General features: G+C 38.6%; 1 protein-coding gene across 5 annotated transcripts in view; it reads right to left on the bottom strand.

Annotated features, from left to right (window-relative positions):
• Window positions 1-15,568, bottom strand: part of GRIP1 (glutamate receptor interacting protein 1) — a 396,854-nt gene extending 381,286 nt beyond the window's left edge. For all 5 annotated transcript variants that reach the window (XM_063074588.1, XM_063074591.1, XM_063074593.1 and 2 more), the window contains exon 1: window positions 15,436-15,568. In XM_063074588.1, coding sequence (XP_062930658.1) covers window positions 15,436-15,568 — 133 coding nt within the window. The remainder of the gene's footprint in view (window positions 1-15,435) is intronic.
• Window positions 15,569-20,806: the final 5,238 nt, after the last annotated feature.

Below are 20,806 nucleotides of genomic sequence, written 5' to 3'. Positions count from 1 at the left end.
TTGCTTTTCAATCGTTGTAAACTGGTCGATTATGGGAGAGGGTGATGCTGGGGACCATCTATTCCACCATCTTGACCAGAAATTTCCTAACTGACTTCAATTGTGATATGGAAATACATTTCAACTGACTTAAGTCCAACATCAGTGAAGAAGTATTTCATGCCAGGAAGGCAAATCCATACCCAGACTGTCTATTCCAATAAGGACAAAATGCTGCCCCTTCGATGATGGAAGCAGTACAATGTAATCAACCTGCCACCAGGTAGCTTGCTGATCACCCCAGGGAATGGTGTCGTATCTGGGGTTCAGTGTTGGTCTCTACTTTTGGCAGACTGGGCACTCAGTGGTGGCCATAGCCAGGTCAGCCTTGGTGAATGGAAGTCCATGTTGCTGAGCCCTTGCATAATCTCCATTCTTGCTGCCATGGTCACTTTGTTCAAGAGCCCACTGAACAATGACAGAGGTGGCTGGGGAAAGAGGCTGACTGGCATCCACAGAATGGGTTGTCCCATCCACCTGATTATTAAAGTCCTCCTCAGCTGAGGTCACCCTTTGGTGGGCATTCACGTGGGAAATAAATATCTTCACATCCTTTGCCCTCTCAGAGAAGTCTGTCCATATACCTGTTTCTAAAATTTCCTTGTCACCAATTTTCCAATCATGTCCCTTCCAAGTCCCTCACCATCTGGCCAAACCATTGGCTACAGCCCATGAATCAGTATATAATTGCATATCTGGCCATTTTTCCTTCTAAGCAAAGTACACAGTCAGGTGCACTGCCCACAGTTCTGCCCATCAAGAAGATTTCCCTTCACCACTGTCTTTCAGGGATGTCCCAGAAAGGGGCTGTAATGCAGATGTCCAGAAAGCAGCTGTCCACTTTTGAGTTGTGCCTGCATATCATGCAGTATCATCTGTAAACCAGGCCCTAGTCTTCTCTCCCTCTGTCAACTGGTTATAGAATATACCCCATGAGGCTAAAGGTGCAGGCAGGGAGAGAGAAGGCAGCATAGCAGGAGTAGGAACCACGGGCATTTGGGCTAGTTCTTCATGTAACTTACTTGTGCCTTCAAAACCTGCTCAGGCCTGATCTTGTATATATAGCACTTTCATTTGATTATGGAGTGCTTCTGTGCACGCCCAACCCTATGGCTTACTGGGTCAGATAACATCCCATTCATGAAGGGCAGCTCAGGTCTATGGTAACTTGGTGGCCCACAGTCAAGAATTCAGTTTCTACTAAGGCCCAGTGGCAGGCCAAGAGCTGTTTCTCAAAAGGAGAGTAGTTACCCGTGGACGATGGCAGGGCCTTGCTCCAAATTCCTAAGGGTCTCTGCTGTGTTCACCTATAGGGGCCTGCCAAAGGCTCCAAACAGCATCCCTATCTGCTACTGACACCGCAAGGACCATTTGGTCTGCTGGATTATATGGCCCAAAGGTACAGCAGCTTGCACAGTAGCCAGGACCTGTTGCAGAGTTTTCTCCTTTTCTGGGTCACCCTCAAAACTAGCAACTTTTTGGGTCACTCAGTGCATGGACCAGAGTAACACACCCTAATGAGGAATGTGTTGCCTCCAAAATCCAAATAGACCTAAATCCAAAGAGGCGTTGTGCCTCTTTCTTGGTTGTAGGAGGGGCAAGATGCAACAACTTATCCTTATCCTTAAAAGAGATATCTTGACATGCCCCACACCATTGAACCCCTAGAAATTTAACCAAGGTAAAAGGCCTCTGAATTTTAGTCAGATTTATCTCCTATCCTCTGACATGTAAATATCTTACCAATAAGTCCAGAATAGCAACTACTTCATGCTAGGTCCAATCAGCATAACATCATCAATGTAATGGACTGGTATAGTGCCTTGTGGAAGAGAAATTTGATCAAGATCCCTGCAAACTAAATTGTGACATAGGCCTAGAGAATTAATATACCCCTGAGGTAGGGCAGTGAAGGTACATTGTTGGCCTTGCCAGCTGAAAGCAAACTGCTTCTCATGGGCCTTACAGATGGGGATAGAGAAAAAGGCATTTGCCAGATCAATGGCTGCATGCCAGGTACCCAGAGATGTGTTATTTTGCTCAAGCAATGAAACCACATCAGGTACAGCAGCTGCAATTTAAGTCACCACTTGGTTAAGGTTAGGATAACCCAGTGTCATTCACAGGCCAAATAGGAGAATTGAATGGTAATGTGGTGGAATATGGTGGGAATTACCACTCCCGCAGTTTGAAGGCCCTGATAGTAGCCCTAATCTCTGCAATCCCACCAGGGATGTTGTATTGTTTTTAATTTACTATTTTCCTAGGTAGAAGCAGTTCTAATGGTTTCCATTTGGCCTTTCCCACCATAATAGTCCTCACTTCACAGGTTGGAGAACCAATATGAGGATTCTGCCAGCTACTAAATATGTCTACTCCAATTATGCATTCTGGAAGTGAGGAAATAACCACATGATGGGTTTGGGGATGCAATGGATGCACTGTCAGTTGGACTTGGGCTAAAACTCAATTAATTACCTGGAAACACTCTCACAGACACACCCCAAAATAATGTTTTACCAGGTTTCTAGGTATTCCTTAATCTAGTCATGGTGACACCTAAAATTAACCATCACAGCGACCTTTTAGAAATAAGCAAACAAACAAATAAAAAAGATGGAAAGAAGAAATAAAAAATACCACATGGATATGGGCCCAATAGTGAGCTCTTCTTGGTTTGTATAGTTAAAACAAAAATAGCATTGAAGGAATTACTCACCTCCATATGCCATATGTTACATCCATGGAAGAATACTGTGAACAGAGAGGAGGCATAAATCTTATTGCATATTAAATTCAAAAGAGTCTATATTTATGTGGGTCAAGATGTAGATTTTGAACATCTATTGTATTTGTTGGAATATGCCAGCAACTTAACATGCAATTAGAACTTGTTTAAAAGACACATAGGTTTTTTCAATACTTGACTTGTCTGGAAGCAAATGTATTCACACTAGAAGGATTTAAACAGAAGCCGGATGTCCACATAACTAGGATACTAAAGATGGACTTTCTATACTGGATAGCAAGTCTCACTAATTGAACTCCAAAGTCCCTCCTAATTCTAATATTCTGATAGAATTATGCCATTTTAAGTCTCCCAAAGGGATATTCCTTGACAAAAGTAGCTATATTTACAAATCACAGAGCAAAGGGAAGGTGGTACAGAAAATACTGTTAGCTAGTTTTTTGAGTCATTGACAATTACTGTCATTAACATCATCTATAAATAAGATGCCATGTTAATTTGACTTGCAATATTAAATTAGAAGTTAGTTTTTATTCAAGAGTTTAGTTTAAGATAACATGGCCCACTGTTCAGAAGAATAAAGCCACACATCAGGGAAATTAACAGTTCTATTTCATATGTAGATGGGTCCTGGACCTTAAATTTCACCAGATATTTTAAGGTCATCAGAGAGCTGAAACATAAGTGTGGATTAAGTGATGGAGGACCAGACCAAATAAGGGAGTCTGGCTTGTAGTCCACCTCTCCACTGACGAGTGGGGGCTGCATATACTTAACTTGTTTGTGTGTTAGTTTTTTTCACCTAAAAAATACTCCAGTTATACAAAGTAGATTCTAAGGTTCCTTTCAACTTTAATATTCCTTTAAATTATTCCATGTAGAAAACAAAATACAGCTTGAGATAATAAAGTTGGTAATAAAAAATACCCAACAAATGGAACATACTAGCCAATCAGTTTTCAACAAAACTAATATACTACTATAGATGGAAAGCAATTCATAGGAAAGAAAAAATAAGCAGTATAGTCATAAAGCAAGCAAGTGTGCCTTATTTCTTTGTAATTGATGTTTTTTCTAATTCATCTGGGATTTCTTGAGTCAAACTACATACAGCTACGGCTTAAGTCATCCAGGATCTCACATCCAAGACCTGTCAACTCAATAATCACTGTTTTTAACACAGAAGTCAATGGTTTCCATGCTTATAAGCATTAGAGAAGCAAGGATGATAGCCTGGGAAATGTGCTTTCTTCTTTCCTTCCCCATCCCCTGTCATCCTACATAGGCTGGGGAAGTCAACAGCACTTTGATTATGTGTTCAGCTCTTATGTATATTACAGCGGGGATCAGCCATTTTCCAAAGTACATGTCAAAGTCTCACTCTATCTTTTTTCCACACTTATCAGCAGAGAGAATCCTAATCAGATATCAGTTCCTTAAAGCAGAGAGAGTGTGCTTACATGAATTTACTGGGAAAAAAAAAAATCTAGTTAAAGGCACTAGTGAGAAATCACCCACACCAATGCCTAAAAAATCTCATTCTACAAACACCCACCACCCAAACGGCTTTTTTCTCTAAGAACAATGCACAAAGTGTTTCAATAAAATAAAAGAAAGTGAAGCACTCCTTTTAAAATGCAGTTTGAACATCTAAGGCACTTCAAAGCCTCAATTGCCTAACTAGAGATTTTCATGCATACATTGCTTAATAAAAAAACTTAGCTAACAGTGATTTTAGACACACACACGACATCCCCCTCCCACATCACAACTGTTGTTTAATATCTATTATAATAGGTAAACAACAACAACAAAACAACAAATAGAATAATCTGTAAATACAAATGACCCTTTTTCAAAATATCTAAACCGTATTCATGTTCTGCCCGTTCTCCAGTTTCCCTGAAATGACCTCAGTAGGAAAAGTTAATGGGTCACTAATGACTGCCTTGAGCAGCTTTCCCATACAGCTTTTCTTCTGCAGAGGTGAGTCAGGATGAAAACAGAGAAGAGCGCTTACCATTGAGGGACCCCATGCCTAATTCAATGCCGTTACATGTTTGCAAAAGGGGCCAGGGTCTTACGTGAAGGGGATCACATAATCGCCTTCATAAAAGATAAATAAATTCCTCTTTTTCAACTGCATGGACAGTGGCAAGTCAGAATTTTTATCATGGATAATAACAGTGATAAGAGAATGCTAGTAAAATTTACATTATGTTTTACAACTTAAATAGTATCCAGTGTGATGAAATAAAAATATACATAACTGTAGGTTCAGACATTTTATTTTTGCATGACAGATTAATTAAGATGACTTATCAGAGCCTTTAAAAAGACATTGCTATAACACAATATTTAGTGAAAGCAAATGAAAGCACCAAACATAATAAAATTGAATTTTAGTGTCCTCTTCTAGCTTTTCATTACATTCAGGTTTATAATAGTTTTAAAATCAACCCCAAGTTTTTCTTAAGGAAAAATACCAAATGGATCATCTATGTGAGAATTTCATAGAGTAAATGGCTTCTTGGTGGATACAATTAAATAAAAGATGCAGTCTAGGATTTACCAATTCAGGATTTCATGGGTTTATTAAAATTCTCCAAAACTCCTTAACATTCAAATGACAGGTTATAATCTTAAGATAACATGAACTGCTCTACTGGTAATTTCTGCCAGAAAAACAATTCCTTCAGGACATTCAGGTGAATATTTGGTTTAAATCCCATTTTAAAAATCTTTCTGTCAATACCTTTACTTGACTTGTTTTAGAAATGAAGTAAAATTTAAAATCACATAATTCTATAACTGGAAATATCTTTAGAAATAAAGCCACCTTGTGTCACATTTTAGGAAACAAAACCCCAGAAATGTTTGGTGATTTGCCCAAGGCACCTGTCTAGTTTATTTAAACTCTAACTCTAGAATTAAAAAAAGAATAGATGAGTTATGAAAGCAGTTTTTAAAAAATCAAATACAGCCATCTCATGTACATAGGCATACATCAAGTCAGTACAAAGTCAGGGGACATTTAAAATCAGTCTGTCATCATCATCATTGCTAAAATTCAATTTTGACAGAGATACAGAAAAATCACCATGTTTTAGAATAACTTCTCTTTCACAGAACCTGACCTTATTGACACTTTATTTTTTATTTTTATTTTTTTTTTAATTTTATTTTGTCGATATACATTGTAGCTGATTAATGCTCCCCATCACCAAAACCTCCCTCCCTCCCCCCTCCCCCCCTCCCCCCCAACAATGTCCTTTCTGTTTGTTTGTTGTATCAACTTCAAATAATTGTGGTTGTTATATCTTCTTCCTCCCCGCCCCCCGGTTTGTGTGTGTATGTGTGTATGTGTGTGTGTGAATTTATATATTAATTTTTAGCTCCCTCCAATAAGTGAGAACATGTGGTATTTCTCTTTCTGTGCCTGACTTGTTTCACTTAATATAATTCTCTCAAGGTCCATCCATGTTGTTGCAAATGGCAGTATTTCATTCGTTTTTATAGCTGAGTAGTATTCCATTGTGTAGATGTACCACATTTTCCGTATCCACTCATCTGATGATGGGCATTTGGGCTGGTTCCAACTCTTGGCTATTGTAAAGAGTGCTGCGATGAACATTGGGGAACAGGTATACCTTCGACTTGATGATTTCCATTCCTCTGGGTATATTCCCAACAGTGGGATGGCTGGGTCGTATGGTAGATCTATTTGCAATTGTTTAAGGAACCTCCATACCATTTTCCATAGAGGCTGCACCATTTTGCAGTCCCACCAACAATGTATGAGAGTTCCTTTTTCTCCGCAGCCTCGCCAGCATTTATCGTTCATAGTCTTTTGGATTTTAGCCATCCTAACTGGGGTTAGATGGTATCTCAATGTGGTTTTGATTTGCATTTCCCGGATGCTGAGTGATGTTGAGCATTTTTTCATATGTCTGTTGGCCATTTGGATATCTTCCTTAGAGAAATGCCTACTTAGCTCTTTTGCCCATTTTTTAATTGGGTTGCTTGTTTTCTTCTTGTAAAGTTGTTTGAGTTCCTTATATATTCTGGATATTAATCCTTTGTCAGATGTATATTTTGCAAATATTTTCTCCCACTCTGTTGGTTGTCTTTTAACTCTTTTAATTGTTTCTTTTGCTGTGCAGAAGCTTTTTAGTTTGATATAATCCCATTTGTTTATTTTTCCTTTGGTTGCCCGTGCTTTTGGGGTCGTATTCATGAAGTCTGTGCCCAGTCCTATTTCCTGAAGTGTTTCCCCTATGTTTTCTTTAAGAAGTTTTATTGTCTCAGGGTGTATATTTAAATCCTTAATCCATTTTGAGTTGATTTTAGTATACGGTGAGAGGTATGGATCTAGTTTCATTCTCCTGCATATCGATATCCAGTTATCCCAGCACCACTTGCTGAAGAGGCAGTCCCTTCCCCAGTGAATAGGTTTGGTGCCTTTGTCAAAGATCAGATGGCAGTAAGTGTGTGGGTTGATTTCTGGATTCTCTATTCTATTCCATTGGTCAGTGTGTCTGTTTTTATGCCAGTACCATACTGTTTTGGTTATTATAGCTTTGTAGTATAGCTTAAAGTCAGGTAGTGTTATGCCTCCAGCTTTATTTTTTTTGCTGAGCATTGCTTTGGCTATTCGTGGTCTTTTATTGTTCCATATAAATGTCTGAATAGTTTTTTCCATTTCTGAGAAAAATGTCTTTGGAATTTTGATGGGGATTGCATTGAATTTGTATATCACTTTGGGTAGTATGGACATTTTCACTATGTTGATTCTTCCAATCCAAGAGCATGGAATATCTTTCCATCTTCTTGTATCCTCTCTAATTTCTCTCAGCAGTGGTTTGTAGTTCTCATTATAGAGATTTTTCACCTCCTTGGTTAACTCAATTCCTAAGTATTTTATTTTTTTGGTGGCTATTGTAAATGGGCAGGCTTTCTTGATTTCTCCTTCTGCATGTTCACTATTGGAGAAAAGAAATGCTACTGATTTTTGTGTGTTGATTTTGTATCCTGCTACTGTGCTGAAATCATTTATCAATTCCAACAGTTTTTTTGTAGAGGTTTTAGGCTGTTCGATATAAAGGATCATGTCATCTGCAAACAGGGACAGTTTGACTTCATCTTTTCCAATCTGGATGCCCTTTATTTCCTTCTCTTCTCTGATTGCTCTGGCTAGTACTTCCAACACTATGTTGAATAGGAGTGGTGAGAGTGGGCATCCTTGTCTAGTGCCTGTTCTTAAAGGAAAAGCTTTCAGCTTTTCCCCATTCAGGATGATATTGGCAGTGGGTTTGTCATATATGGCTTTAATTATGTTGAGATACTTTCCCTCTATACCTAACTTATTGAGGGTCTTTGTCATGAATGAGTGCTGAACTTTATCAAATGCTTTTTCAGCATCTATCGAGATGATCATATGGTCCTTGTGTTTGAGTTTATTAATATGGTGTATCACATTTATTGATTTGCGTATGTTGAACCAACCTTGCATCCCTGGGATGAATCCCACTTGATCGTGATGAATAATTTTTCGTATGTGTTGCTGTATTCTGTTTGCTAGTATTTTAGTGAGGATTTTTGCATCTATATTCATCAAGGATATCGGCCTGTAGTTTTCTTTTTTGGTTATATCTTTACCTGGTTTTGGTATCAGGATGATGTTTGCTTCATAGAATGAGTTTGGGAGATTTGCGTCCGTTTCAATCTTTTGGAATAGTTTGTAAAGAATCGGTGTCAATTCCTCTTTGAATGTTTGGTAAAATTCTGCTATGAATCCATCTGGTCCTGGGCTTTTCTTTGTTGGGAGCCTTCTGATAACAGCTTCAATCTCCTTTATTGTTATTGGTCTGTTCAGATTTTCTACGTCTTCACGGTTCAGTTTTGGGAGCTTGTGTGTGTCCAGAAATTTATCCATTTCCTCCAGATTTTCAAATTTGTTGGCGTACAGTTGTTTATAGTAGTCTCGAATGATTCCTTGTATTTCAGATGAATCAGTTGTAATATCGCCTTTTTCATTTCTAATTTTTGTTATTTGAGTCTTCTCTCTTCTTTTTTTTGTTAGCCATGCTAATGGTTTGTCAATTTTATTTATCTTTTCAAAAAACCAACTTTTTGATTCGTTGATCTTTTGAATTGTTTTTTGGTTTTCAATTTCATTCAGTTCTGCTCTGATCTTAATGATTTCTTTCCGTCTGCTAACTTTAGGATTGGATTGTTCTTGTTTTTCTAGATCTTTAAGGTGAAGTGTTAGGTTGTTCACTTGCCATCTTTCCATTCTTCTGAAGTGAGCATTTAATGCAATAAATTTTCCCCTCAATACTGCTTTTGCAGTATCCCACAGGTTTTGGTATGATGTATCATTGTTTTCATTAGTTTCAATAAACTTTTTGATTTCCTGCTTGATTTCTTCTTGGACCCATATGTCATTAAGTAGAATGCTGTTTAATTTCCATGTGTTTGTATAGTTTCCAGAGTTTTGTTTGTTATTAATTTCTAGTTTTAATCCATTGTGGTCTGAGAAGATACATGGGATAATTCCAATTTTTTTGAATTTACTGAGACTTGATTTGTGACCTAATATGTGATCTATCCTGGAGAATGATCCATGTGCTGATGAGAAGAATGAATATTCTGAGGTTGTTGGGTGGAATGTTCTGTAGATATCTGCCAATTCCAATTGGTCTAGAGTCTTGTTTAGATCTTGTGTTTCTCTACTGATTCTTTGCCTAGATGATCTGTCTAATATTGACAGTGGAGTGTTCAGGTCCCCTGCTATTATGGTATTAGTGTCTATTTCCTTCTTTAGGTCTAATAGAGTTTGTTTTATAAATCTGGCTGCTCCAACATTGGGTGCGTACATATTTATGATTGTTATGTCTTCTTGATGGATCAGTCCTTTTATCATTAAGTAGTGTCCCTCATTGTCTCTTTTTATGGTTTTTAGTTTAAAGTCTATTTTGTCAGATATAAGAATAGCCACTCCAGCTCGTTTTTCTTTTCTGTTTGCATGGTAAATCTTTTTCCATCCTTTCACTCTTAGTCTGTGTGAATCTTTATGGGTGAGGTGGGTCTCTTGTAGGCAGCATATAGTTGGGTCCTGTTTTTTGATCCAGTCAGCCAGTCTGTGTCTTTTAATTGGGGAATTTAAGCCTTTAACATTAAGAGTTGTTATTGAAAGGTGTTGATTTATTCCTAGCATTTTATTGGTTGTTTGGTTGTCTTAGGTGTCTTTTGTTCCTTGCTTTCTGATTTACTGTTTGGTTTCTTTGTTTGTTGGTTCCTTAGGTTGTAGATAGTGTTTTTGTTAGCTTGTTTTCTCTTCATGAATGCCATTTTTATTGTACTAGCGGGTTTAGATTTTTCTTAGGTTTTTATGGCAGTGGTAGTTATTTTTCAGGAACCAAACCCAGTACTCCCTTGAGGATTTCTTGTAAGGGTGGTCTTGTGGTAGTGAACTCCCGCAGTTTTTGTTTGTCTGAGAAATATACTATTTGCCCCTCATTTCGGAAGGATAGCCTTGCAGGGTAGAGTATTCTTGGCTGGCAATCTTTGTCTTTTAGTATTTTGAAAATATCATCCCATTCCTTTCTAGCTTTTAGGGTTTGTGATGAAAAGTCTGATGTTAACCTGATTGGGGCTCCCTTATAGGTGATTTGACGCTTCTCTCTTGCAGCTTTTAAGATTCTCTCTTTGTCTCTGAGTTTTGCCAATTTGACTATGACATGTCTTGGAGAAGGCCTTTTTGGGTTGAATACGTTTGGAGATCGTTGAGCTTCCTGGATCTGAAGATCTGTGATTTTTCCTATACCTGGGAAGTTTTCTGCCACTATTTTGTTGAATATGTTTTCAATGGAATCTCCATTTTCCTCCCCTTCTGGAATACCCATGACTCGGATATTTGAGCGCTTGAGGTTGTCTGATATCTCTCTCAGATTTTCTTCCATGTCCTTGATTCTTTTTTCTTTCTTTTTGTCTGCTTGTGTTATTTCAAACAGCCCATCTTCAAGTTCAGAGGTTCTCTCTTCAACTTCGACAAGCCTGCTGGTTAAACTCTCCGTTGTGTTTTTTATTTCGCTGAATAACTTCTTCAGTTCAGCAAGTTCTGCTACATTTTTTTTCAGGACATTGATTTCCTTGTATATTTCCTCTTTCAGATCCTGTATACTTTTCCTCATTTCATCATGATGTCTAGCTGAGTTTTCTTGTATCTCATTCAGTTTCCTTAGAATTATCACTCGAAATTCCTTGTCAGTTATTTCAAGGGCTTCTTGTTCTATAGGATCTAGAGTATGAGATTTATTAACTTTTGGTGGTGTACTTTCTTGATTTTTTGTATTTCTGGTGTCTTTTTTTTGGTGTTTATTCATTGTTGCAGGGGGTTTCACAGTCCACCGGTTTAAGACTAATGACTAACTAGGATGTTGCTGTGGTTGCCAATTTGGTATGGCTCCCGCCGTGACTGCTCAGTTGGCCTCTAGTGTCTTGTGTGTGTGGTTGCCTCGGGTCTTGGGCTTCTCCGGGGATCCACCTTTCTGGTCAGCTTGTACTCTGCTGGGCTGGTGGATCACGTACCACAGGGTGTGTGATCTCTGTTGAGCTTTCACTTTCTGTACAGGACTTCTCCCCTTTCCGTGTGCTCTGGCCCAGGCTGTTAGATCGTGCAGTGGCGACCCCACCGGGTGTGTGGTTTCTGTCGAGACTCCACCTCCCTGGCCGCACGTCACCCCCCTCTGTGAACACTGTGCTGGGCTGGGGCGTGTCTTCTGCACCCCTCGTCTATCAGCTGGGCCTTCAAGACCCTGCTCAGCACCGCCTCGCCCAGGAAGTCTACCAGGTTTCTGCTAGGCACAGACGACCGGTCTCTCTGGGTGCCTTTGTAGCACTGTGTAGATCTTTCTCGGGTCTTGTTCACCTTTGTATCCCCCCGGTATAAACCGAGTCTAGTGCCCGCCTGCAGCCTGCTCTCCGGCAGGTTCAAGCGGACCTGGGAACTCTCCTACCGCACTATTCCCAACCAGAAATTCGTTAGGCTTTTTTCCAAACTGGTGGTCGCAGAGATGGTATCTGCCTCCCAGTAACAGGAAGTTTACCGGGGCCAGAGTCCAGGGTGTGGTGGAGTGACAGTCGGCCCGCCCGTACTTCCTAGCCCTCCCAAAACTGGTCGGGACGCCCCACACCCCCAGCCCTGCCAGAGAACCGTGGAGGGAGTGGGAGAGGAGGTCGGCCCGCAGGGTCCGGAAAGCCCCGCGCCAGGCCAAGCAAATGGGCTCAGTGATGGCCGAGCGGGGCGGAGCTGCCCGCACCTGGGAAAATGGAGGCAGCACCGGGGCAAGGAGTGGCCTGGTGGTGCAGGCGGGGAGCCGCGTGGGCATCCACCCCCCGAACAGAGCTTTGCCAGGGATCACTCACAGTGCTGTGCCAGGTCGGGCGCTCGCTCTGTCTCTGGTTTGTTGCCTTCCGTGTTCTCGGCGCTGCCGCCTCGGGCTGTTCAGTCGCGGCGCCGCTCGGGCGCTCCCAGCAGTCTTCTTTAATGCCGGCCTGAAACCTCGAATCCTGGATAGGGCAGCTGGCCGCCTTCAGTGCGGCCCCAGCCTCCGGGATCCTGGCTGCATCCCCAGCAGCCCTGGCGCTGTGTTCCCTGTTTCGAGACTCGCTTTTGCAGCTAAGAATCAGTTCTTTTCCTGCTCCACACTTCAAAGCTGTTGCCTGTAAATGAGGCAGCCTCTCCTGCCGGGGGCAAAGTGGCGTTGAGCCCCCACGACCGGCCAGCAGCAGCAGTCCTCCCTTAAGAGATGGCCAGAGGAAGGTCCACAAGTTTCCCGGCTGCCTGAGGCCCAGTGGCCACCTTTTCCACCTCAGCTACTCCGCGCCAGCCGCCGCAGCCGCCGCCATCTTGAAACTCCTCCTTATTGACACTTTAAATTAGGCTTTGGTATTTAATGAGATTATAAGTGATCTTGTATTTGAGATGATGGAAAGGATGGTGAAATTCCAAATCAGAAGCCACAACAGAAGAGCCATTATGATAAAGTTCAATATTGGTAAGCACTTGAACATGTACTATTAAAAAGGAGGGCAGACTTTTATTGGGGAATTTCCTGGGGAATTCCTTCTAGCTCAGTCTTTTGTTATTATATGTATAAAGTCCTTGTGGAAATCAGAACTAATGGAAAAACTGACAAGACAAAGAGTTAAGTTTCTTTCAAGAAATAAAACAAACACTACCAAGAGGAAAACAAGAACAAGACTTCTGGTTTACCAATAACATCATTAAGATGTAAATGTCATCAGTAAATTCTACCAATTTTTTGAGCATTAATGTAAATAGTTTTTGAACCTTCATGTAAATAGTTTTTTAATCCATCTAGGGAAACACATATGGCGTAAACTTTCAAATTATTCTAAAGTCTAATTAAACGGCTACTCAGTAGATGTAATTGAACTCAACCATATTAACAATTTGAGAGGATTGGTCTTAAGCTTCAAAGTCTTGCTCTTTAATACTTTCTACAGCTGTAAATTACAAGTGGATTTCTTCCCTATCCAATTCAGAGAGGCCCTGAAACTGTAGCCAAAAGATGCACTGAGAAGTCATTACATTATACAAGAGGTCTTCAAAAAGTTCATGGAAAGATTCGTATCATCTCTTAATTCTATTCTTTTCACAGACTTTTTGAAGTACCTTTTTATTATATGTCTTCTTTAAAAGCCCTGAGTATTTGACATTTGATGAAATGCCAAATTGCAAATGACTGAGTCGACTGTAACACACTCTGTTTACTACAAAGAAGTTTGAAGTTGGGGATTCAATTCACATCTAACTCCACAAACTTACATTCATATATTACATAATGGGTACTATCTTATAAACCACAGGAAAAACATGTCCATTTCACATCCAAAGCAAATGACTTCTGAAGCTGAACATCTTATCCTTAGCATGACCTTGGCAAGTCAGATAAGACATGATACTCTTTGAGTTATTGTACTAGATGTATAAAAACTGCTACCTTAGTTCTATCATTCTTCTAACTAAATGTTTCTCCTTTTAGGCACATTTTGTAAATTTTCAGAGTATTTCTGTTGTTTTTAAATTCTCACCAAAACTAGTAGGATGCAAGCATTTGAGAGATATTGTTTGATTCTATTTGGACAAACATACATCACAATACAAACTTGAGAAGGTGTGAATTTGACTCAGTATATACTGACTACAAGAAATTTGTACGAGGAATACCAAACAAATTAAAAGTGCCTAAGCTTTTCTTCCCCAAATTTCCAAGTTTTCAGAATTATACATGCGAGCTAACAGTATTTTTTTGATGTCACACAAATTTTATTAAAGTCTAGAAAACATAGACTGAAAACTAAATTTAGAAAACATAGACTGCCACTACATTGGAACAGATTATTCATGTAAAAGCATTATAATAGAGAAACATCTCTAAAACTCAGAAATTACTCTGTAAAGGCAACATAGGCATATTATTCAAGCAAATATCAAAGAATTACCATATTGCATTATTGTGTTATTGCCACCACATGAATTTTCAACCCTCAACTTTCATCAATCACAACAGAATTTTGGCATTTAGAACTAATTCTCATGGCTTTCGATACCACCGAAATTGGCGTCTAAATTATTTATTAGTCAATGGTCAGAGATTGTAAATGGGATGCATTCATGGTTAAACATTAAAAGGCCAGGAAGAATTAGGACTGAAATACAAGTTTATAAAGATCCTTATGCAAGAAGATAAAAAATAATTTTTAATGTTTAAATTGTAGGTCATACATTAACTGTCATCTCCCCCCATTTAGGGCACATTGTAAACTCAGTGATCTTTGCATGTAGCTGCTTTCTCTCTGCACCCTTAGGCATTTCTGGGCATTTAAAATCTATTGGGACAAAATCTAAACCTCACCAGGAACTTAAAGCATTGACAGGTACAAGAAAAATTCTCATTCTCTGCTATTTATAAGCTAATTTGCAAATGCCTCAATATGTATATATTATTTCATTCTACAGGTATTGGTGCTTCTAGCTGACAGCAAATAAAGAGTTCTCTTAATTTAATGAGAAAACTATGAACATGCATCAGAGAAAAGCATTTGAACTTCGTTGTATAAACAACACCTCAGATTAATCATAGATAACTGTCCAGAAGTCTGAATCAGGAGCATTATTATCATCAGCATCAACCTGAACATGAACAATTCCAAATGAACTAGCTTTCCCTATTTTGAAAGGAAAAACAAACAAACCAAAAAACCCCACTTATTGAAAAACAACTACAACAGAACACATTCTAGCCACCTCATATGCTGGTATCTAAAAAAAAAAAAAAAGATACTTTTTTGATTGGCTTATTAAAATGACAACATAATCAATTAATTGCACCTAAAATATTAACGATGTGTATAGACTTTGGCTGGTTATACTGTCTAGATACTAGCTGAGGGCTATTCTTGCAACAAATCAAGCGAATGTAGCACTTCAGTACTTACAGACTGCTCAGAGAGAACACCATCTGGGAAACCTTTTGCATTTAAAGACTAAAGCTCCACACAAGGTTTATTGTTAGCCCCAGCATGCTAGAGGGAACAGTGGGGAGGGAAGCGCTTACTTCGAAAATGCTCTGAAGCGTAATAATAGACATCCTCATAGCCCTCGTGGTAATCCTCTTCTGGTCGGTACTTTTTTCCCTTTCTTCTCCTAGATCTTCTTATCTGCTTGACAAAACCCAGGAAGCGGTCCATCTCTCACTCACCGCGCAGCAGCCCGGCTCGGCCAGCACCAGAGCGCAGCAACAGCCCAGCTGCTCGGGGAGTCGGTGGAGCATGAATGACCAGCACCAGACCTGGGGACCGGGACGCGCTACCCTCCTATCTGCCTCCGAGTTACCATCCACGCAGAGATTTTAGCCATGGGAGGGGGGAAAAAAAAACAAACAGGGACATGGGTTTACCTTGACAAGATTTCTCATTTAGCTCAATAAACTGTCAAATCTGCAACAACAACAACAACAACAACAAAAAAAAAAAAAAAAAGGAGAAAAGAGAGAAAGTGAAATGAGCATGAAAGAGTAAAAGACAAAATCAACAGCAAAGCTTTGGATTTTGAATAGCTTCAGAACAAAACAAAACAAAGTTAAGAGATTCAGCTGAGGCAAGGGGAGTCCCAGCACTAGAATTTCACTATCCAATGTCTCCACCATCAGGGGCGGGGGTGTAGGAGAAGAGAGGGGCGTGGAAATGGTTAGTCAATGGACTGAACCAAAGCTAGAGATGGAACCCACTTTTTCCTACCTGATAATATCATTTCCGAATCCCAGTACCCGATATCTCAAAGCACGTGCTTGGGAAACTTCTTGGAAAGCTATTGTTTCGCAATGGGCAGATTGATTAATTAACCCTTTGTGCTCTCACATATCGTATTAATGAGCAGTAAAGTGGTTTCATCCATATGCACAGCCCTCTTGCTGACAAGAGTATGCTCTATGTGTTAATTGGAGCAGCAGGGGGAAGGTTCAGCAGCTGCTTCCAAATGACAGGTTTACCCACTGGGCATTAATGTATTCCGAACACTATTTGATCTAAATATTAAAATGCACTTCACAGAGAAGCTTCTCATAGGCTTAGTAACAGAATACCATAATCAGCAAATAAAGGAAACTGCATGATTTTAGAGAAAAGAAATACAAATAATCCAACTCTGCTTACACTGCACTCAAATGTAACTAGCTGAGTTATGTGTTTGTTTGTTTTTTTAATATGAAAACAAATGGGCTAAACAAAATGAAACCTCATTCTTTTTGTTGAAGATGGCAAATGGAGAGAAATTTTGAAATGTGCTCACAACCCATCTATCATTCATCTCTAAACATCACAAGATTTAAAAAGAAATTTTTTTAAGTACGGTAATCAGAAACACTTCAGAGTAGGTAAAAGAGGTACTCTAAAGTCTAACAGATCAGCATTAATCATGGATAATCTTTTTCTCTCTAGCTTCTTCTTCAGGTCTTTAAATGAAAGGGAATTTTTAACACCAAGAAAAATTCAATTTGTTTACAATATAATTAATACAATATAATTAATCAAGTATGTCAGCATATTACCTACTAAACTATGACATTCTGCAGCTTCATGCTCCCAGAAATGTAAGTTCAAAAATGCTTCTTACTGTAAAGGTCCTTCAACACGCGTGTAATATCAAGTTGGTAGGGCCATCCCAGAGGGAACTGATTGCACTTTGCCACTGTCTGTTAGATTCACAAACAATCTGTCTCTCTTCTAGATTTAGACAGTATTTTATTTTCAGATATTAATTGCTAATGATGGAGTAGGGAGAAATTTACCTAGAGAGGCAAATATTCATCAGCCAAAAATATTTCAGCTCTGAAATATGTAAAGTTACTTTCCATGGGTCTATGAATTTCCTTTATTCCTAGAGTTTCCCCATTTGTTATGCCCCGAGTGAGTTTGTGAAGAGAAAGACAAACTTAATGATGCTGACAAAAAGATGCTATAAAATGTTTTATGAAGATCTTTAAACAAAAAATCACTTGTACTTAGGTTCCAAATCCTTTCTTTATTATTCTTACTTACTTAACCCAAACAAATTAGAACAATTTAAAAATAACAAACTAGAAATTTGAAGATCTGAAGTTTAGACCTTGAATAGGTCACTAAATAAATAATAATTATACATAATCTTTTAATTTAATCTAACAGCCCTTATAATGAGGTGAGTATCCTTATACCTCTACAGATGAGGAAAGAAGGTTCAAAGATGTTTTAGTGGCTTGTCTAAGATCATGAAGTTAATACTGCCACAGCAGGTGGTATCAGATATTTTTTACACAAATTCAGACATTATCTTGTCTACCTAAGAATTATCTGCATTCAAGATTCATTCTTTTCTATGTACATTTGCTCTTGAAACGGAGTTTGAAAATAGTTGTTGGCTTTCATATTTAATTGGACCAAACATTTATCTTGGTTTATGTGATTAATTTATTAAGTACACTTGCCCTCCAGAGATAATGCAGGCAACAAATTTTACCCGACTACACCTAAATTACTATAATTCCTAAATTAGTAGAGTCTATATATTTAAGTTTTGTATTTACAAACTCCCGGTTCAGTCTGAAAGGACTGACTTACAGAACAGATGATGCTTTGATCTTCAATAGAGAAAAGATCCCTTTTGCCCAGAGCAACTTAAAATATTCCACTAGAGTTTAATGATTTTTAATTTTAGTATTTAATGAGACTCATTTTCTCAAGCTGTCGTAAGCAATCATTTTTGCACAAGAACCAATGGAGACAAAGTAAAATTATCTACATACCAAACTTTGTTTTCAGAATAGACAGAAATTGTGCTTAAGCACCTTTCTATTATTTGCTTATTTTTGAGGGATTTTATTTGGGAGGTTAACATTTCAGTATCTGATGTAATAACACATGGGCGATGTGAGGGAGGGGAAGCATGTGCTTATGTGTCACAACTCAAAACACTTGCTGCTCTGCCAGGGGTGGTGAAAGTAGACAGGATTCTCTTACTCAGTCTTCCTGAATACATACATCTGAATTCTTCCCATCCTTTACCCTAAATGTTCCATATTTAGTAACTGAGGAACAGTCTAAAATCTAAAATGATGCAACAGTTAGCCAATACCCCAGAACAACTGACACATCAGTAGAGTGTAGTTCAAGTGCAGTCATTTAGGAGTACTACTCTTTATGGAGAGAGAATTGCCTTTTCACCCCATAATGCAAACATGGGTAAGTGGTGCTATTTACAGTCTAAACAGATGGGACAGGTTAGAGGTTGCAAATGGCAATTCACAGAACAAATATCTCCTGCAAAAATAAAAATAAAAATAAAAATAGAAAAAAAAAAAAAAAAAAAAAAAAAAACAAATATCTCCTGCAGATGTGTTCTGTTCGGCTCACACAAATGTGTGGAGTTTTGTTGTTGTTTGTTTATTTTAATTTTTTAAAACTGGCTAACATCTAAAAGTCAAGAGATTTCACAAGTAAATCAGACATTTGATTTTTTTCTTGAAATATCCAAAGATCTGGCAACTCTAGACCCGATTCCAACATGGCAACTATTGATTAGAGCTGTGTGATGGCTGCCACTCATAGTAAACATGTGCTTTCCTCTCAGCCCCAGTCCCCTCCCCTGGGCACAATTCACTCCTTCAGTTACCACCTGGCCCCTGCAGGCATTTATGCTTGTGAATCATGGCTGAGGTACTGTCCTGACTAGCCAGTCCCAAAATGCTAATTACCTTTTTAAAAATCCCAACTCTCCTATATTTTCATGTAAAGAAAGCAGGCTATTATAACTAATTGGTTTTGGTTGACCTAAATGATCACTATAGCGCTAAATATCTTAGAAAAACATTGTTCATATGAGAAAACAAAGCAGGTTAAATTATTCCACAAATGTACTTCAACCAAGAATAGCAAACACATGTTATCAAATGTTTTTTAAAGTGCTAATTATTTTCCTTCTGGGAAGTAGGCGATTGCCTGTACAGTATTTACATGGTTTCCACACTCCTCTAAATTAAATTCCCATCCCCCTTTTAGTAAAAAAGAAATGTATCAATTATTGAGATTGAACCTTCAATTTATAACCTTCCCTAGATCACTGATTACTGAGTACCTTTCTGTGCATATTTAGATTGAGTAACAGTTACAGCATTTTCTGAGTAGCAGTTTGGATTGTACAGTTTATCAGAGAAATCTTTAAGACATTAAATTAATCTGGCCCTTTTAGACGTCATGGAGTCTGCAAGTGATGCCTAGGACTGTGGCAGCCTTCCTGTGACCTCTGGAGAAACACCCTGACATGCTGAGGTTGGCAGAGTGGGAGGGGAAAAGCACTCTGGTCCCTGATGATGATGGTATTCTTAACCCTGTCAGACCCAATACTGCTTAATTGTAGCAAATAATTTATAATACTTTACTAAACGAAATACATAGATCATGTGACTCATGCACACATAATGGAAACACAAATATCTAAATAAAAAAGTATTATTTAAATATATATTTAATAATATGTATTTAAATAAGTGAATCAGTTGTGTGTGTGTGTGTGTGTGTGTGTGTGTGTGTGTATTTTGGCAGCTGGACAGTAAGGGGATCTGAACTCTTGACCTTGGTGTTATCAACACCGAGCTCTAACCAACTGAGTTAACTAGCCAGGCTGAGTAAGTGAATCTGAGGGCATGACTACAACAGTAGATGTTTTTAGATCCTTGCAACCACTTCTAATAAATAGTTTTGAATTTAAGAGGTGATCAGAGGTCATTCTACATAAGGTACAGAAAATAAAAAGGTAGACAGGTGGACACGAGAATAAAACTACTATATGTTTACTGTATGTTAAGATTGTGAAAAATACCTTATGCCAGCTTCTAGGCTCAAACAATTATAAACAGCTTTTCACTTACAGGAATATTTATTCATATGGATATTTGAGTGTTGTACAAAATTTCAGTGTGTAAGCATTTCTTTCTAATGTCAGTACTTCCAGCAACCCAGACGGCCATCCACAAAGTGCTAGTAAACGCACCCCCACCCCCAGAATGGTGACAAGCCAAAACATAGAAAAAAAAAACTTATTTTTAGAAGACTTTTTCCCTGAATAATTCCTAATTGAGCCTGTAATTTTATTCCATCCATTCACTAATTATTTGAGTTGTTTAGTAAATAAAGCATTGAGCCACCTACCCTAACAGTTATACATAGAGCCCAAGTTAGCTGGTCTGCAAATTGATGAATAAACTAAGCCAATTCATCCATCTGTGAAATATTTCAAGGTCGACCCTCCATTGGCTACAAGATTTTGAGTTAAAAAGACAGTGGAGGACAGTGCTTATAGTTTGATAATGTTTGCTTACTGAGCGTGAAATGAAATTTAACTGTGGCATGTCTGCATTTGTAAATTTATTGTGGTTGTTTAGACTTCTTACAAAA

This window comes from Cynocephalus volans, chromosome 12 (genome assembly GCF_027409185.1).
Source record: "Cynocephalus volans isolate mCynVol1 chromosome 12, mCynVol1.pri, whole genome shotgun sequence".
Taxonomy (NCBI): Eukaryota; Metazoa; Chordata; class Mammalia; order Dermoptera; family Cynocephalidae; genus Cynocephalus; species Cynocephalus volans.
This window is presented reverse-complemented; position numbering and strand designations above follow the sequence as displayed.